Source organism: Sinocyclocheilus anshuiensis, unplaced genomic scaffold (genome assembly GCF_001515605.1).
Source record: "Sinocyclocheilus anshuiensis isolate Anshui unplaced genomic scaffold, SAMN03320099.WGS_v1.1 scaffold200, whole genome shotgun sequence".
Taxonomy (NCBI): domain Eukaryota; kingdom Metazoa; phylum Chordata; class Actinopteri; order Cypriniformes; family Cyprinidae; genus Sinocyclocheilus; species Sinocyclocheilus anshuiensis.
The window spans coordinates 863204-866745 of record NW_015558595.1 but is presented as its reverse complement, the minus strand read 5'-3'; the positions used below and the strand labels follow the sequence as shown (position 1 = coordinate 866745).

Genomic DNA, 3542 nt, shown 5'->3' with positions numbered 1-3542 from the left:
TAAAGCGGTACTGAACTGCAGTGGAAACGCAAACCGTGCCGAGCCGAACCGAACCGTGCCGTGCCATACTGAGCCCTACCGAGCCGAGTCGTACCACGCAGTGGAAAAGCGCCATAAATGTTCTACATGAATGCAATACTCAAATGACCTATTATTTTTGACTAAATGTGTACATTACGTAGAATACTGGAGGGAAAAATCCGTAGAAAATGGAAATACTAGGCAGTATAAAGTAGTATATAATGCACAGTATTCAGTAAGTAGTAAGCTACTGTAGTATTCCATTCGGAACACAGTCAGACAGAAAGAGAGAGAGACAGGATCACAAACATGAAGAGTAGAAGATTATAATGAAGATTATATCCTATAGCCATTGTTTATTCACCAGTATGTCTTTTAGATGATAATATTAGCAATAAATATCCTGGCTCTATTAGGTTTCCTTATTTCCATATTTAAGCAATTTCTTATGACATTAGTATTTATAATTGGTTCCAAACATCTGAAGTCAAACCGCAAGTGTGTAGGTGTGACTTCATCCTAGTGCCCTCAGTTTATTGCATTTATTACCATGGGCTCTTATTAACCAGGCAGCATGATTTTACATTACAATCTCGTTCTGTGTTATTGATTTGACTTAGGGCTGGACGATATGGCCAAAATTTATATCACGATATATTTCTTAATTTCGGTCGATACGATATAATTCCGATATCGATATGAACACTATTTAAAAAAGCCTTGTAAAAACTGCCAAGAACGCCCACAACAGATGTCTGTGCATACAAACGTATGAAAAATGAATTTGCCAAGTCTATGACACCTCATATAAAACCATATAATACTTTAGAGAAAAAAACAGCACAAATAAATTAATGTTCACCTTTTATTTGTATTTAGCCTTCATACAAACAAGAAATGTGAAATCACTGTCAAATAAACATCTCAGACTCACCTTATTAATTATTAATATCTTCTAACATTCCAGTCAAAAGTTTTTGAACAGTAAGATTTTTATTGTTTTTAAAGAATTCTCTTCTGCTCACCAAGCCTGCATTTATTTGATCCAAAATACAGCAAAAACAGTAACATTTTGAAATAATTTTACTATTTAAAATAGCTCTTTTCTATTTGGAAATATTTGAAGATGCAATTTATTCCTGTGATTTCAAAGCTAAGTTTTTAGCATCATTACTCCAGTCACATGATCCTTCAGAAATCATTCTAATATTCTGATTTGCTGCTCAAAAATCATTTATTATTATGTTGAAAACAGCAGAGTAGAATTTTTTCAGGTTTCTTTGATGAATAGAAAGTTCAGAAGAACAGCATTTATCTGAAATATAAATCTTTTGTAACATTATAAAATGTTTATTCAACGAAGTCAAACGCCACAAATAAATCAATGCATGGGAAACACTGGTAATGTATATCGAAATATCGGAAATGTGTTTAAAAATCATATCACCGTTATTGAAAATAATTATATCGCGATACATATTGATATTGAATTACTGTCCAGCCCTAATTTGACTGCAAGTCAGGGGGGCACAAGAGTGTGCTGAAGGGGTCCGTGGAAAATTTCAGACACCAACAGTTCTAAAGACAGACTGTGAATAATCAGTTCACAAAACTGAAGACAAAAATAATCTCTTTATTTTAATCTCCTAGCTTGCTTACAATCTACATACTTTCAAGAATAGTTTGTAGTGTTGTATTTGTCTAGGGAATTTCTCCGGTTCACTGTTGCCTTCGGCTTGCTCAACGGAGTTTTAAGGCAAAGCTGCTTTGGAACAATAATTATTATGAAAAATACTGTACCAATAAAAGTCAGGTGAATTGTGTCTCTTTTGTTTAGAAGCTAGCAGTACTCAGAGTAGAAAAGACTGTCAGCTTATTACAAAGTAAATATTTTCCACATAATATTTTAATTTGCTCTGGTGCAATGACAATATAAAAGCCAAAAACATGTTGTCTTTTTAACCCTACTGTATCTGATACACAAATTTAAGACCTCTTAATTATCAACATGATATAAACCTGCATACAATCTACTACATGCCTTCGGTTCTGATTGATAGTTTATACTTTTTTATTAAGTAAAAGGCCTTTTAGTGACATTCTAAATTTGCATCAACTTAAGGTTTAATTTATTATATTATTATTTATATAATATCATGGTAAAATTGATCAAATATGTTCCAACAGGCTTTTAATGAATGTTCATTTATACATGTCTCCAAATTTTTCATCATATACATATCAGAAACTGTACCAAATTCCATATTCTCACTCAATTTTGGCCTCTGAATAAAACATACTATGTCATACTGTTTGAGCCATAAAAGCCTGATGTATCAAAAATGATACAAACAAATACAGTATGCAACTTTGTATTTATTTAATTTTATATCACATATGTCAGGTTTTACAGGTTTAATGTCACGCTTAACATTTGTTCTCAAACAGCGTGTCTGGCTGTATATATGAAAATATATAGCTGTCTTCATATTTGGAGATTATTTGCATTAAAAAGTTATAGGCTGTTGTATGCAGACTATAGCATTGCTTAACATTGTGTTTCATAAATCATGCAGGGGCACCTCAGAAAGCTCCAACATTACGTAACGATCACATTGCATGGATTGCAGTATCTTGGAGTGGCCTCTGGCTGTGATCTGAAGTATTGAATTATTGCGCGGCCATTTTTGAGTTGAGAAATTTGGAGCTCACTTGAATCAGCGTTGCTCGTCAGCAAACACTAGAGCTGAAACGACGCGATAACGAACAGAAAACACAACAAACATGCGTCTTTACCAAACTACGCGTTTAAAACACATCTGCAGTGGAAATGTAACGGTGTCTAGAGTTAAGGAACGTAACAAAACAGTGAGTGCTGTAGGTTCAAGATGTTTGTTGGGTCTGAAGTTTTCATGCACAGGTGTGTCTGGACCATGTTACCTGCAGAAGGTACAGACAAATATCTGGAATGGGTGTAAACCGCTGATTTATACGCCAACCAGAGCTTATAACACATACAGGAAACATTTTATTCGTACATTTTCATCAAAATACACATATGAAGACGCGTTCGGCCTGGCACGTGACAAACCCGAAAAGTTCTGGAGTGAAGCGGCAGATGGTATCACTTGGTTTGAACACTGGACTCAGACTCTGGATAATACGGACACAGTGTTTCCAAAATGGTAAGTACAGCCTATACACTAGGGGCCGTTGATATGTTGCCTTTTTGCGGTCAATAGTAACAGAATTTAAGTGAAAGCAGGGGTCTGGGGCTGTTTTTAAAGGGATTCACCAAAAAAATGGTGTGAGGGGCAATGACAGTCTCAGTCACCATTCGATTTCATTGTATGGAAGAATAAATGCAATGAAAGTGAATAGTGACTGAGCCTGTCAGTCCTTAGAATTCTGCAGAACAACTTATTTTTGAGTTTCACTGAAGAGAGAGCTAGAGAGTCAAGGGTGAAGAGAGGAAGTCGGGAGTGTTTGTGAAATCATGAGGAGGAGTAAACGATGACAAT

The 3542-nt window shown here is 35.1% G+C and overlaps 1 protein-coding gene across 1 annotated transcript in view; it reads left to right on the top strand.

Annotated features, from left to right (window-relative positions):
- The first annotated feature begins 2602 nt into the window (after nt 1-2602).
- Nucleotides 2603-3542, top strand: part of acss3 (acyl-CoA synthetase short chain family member 3) — a 38724-nt gene continuing 37784 nt past the window's right edge. The window contains exon 1 of the mRNA XM_016475781.1: nt 2603-3206. Within this exon, the coding sequence (XP_016331267.1) occupies nt 2806-3206 (401 nt within the window). The 5' untranslated portion in view covers nt 2603-2805. The remainder of the gene's footprint in view (nt 3207-3542) is intronic.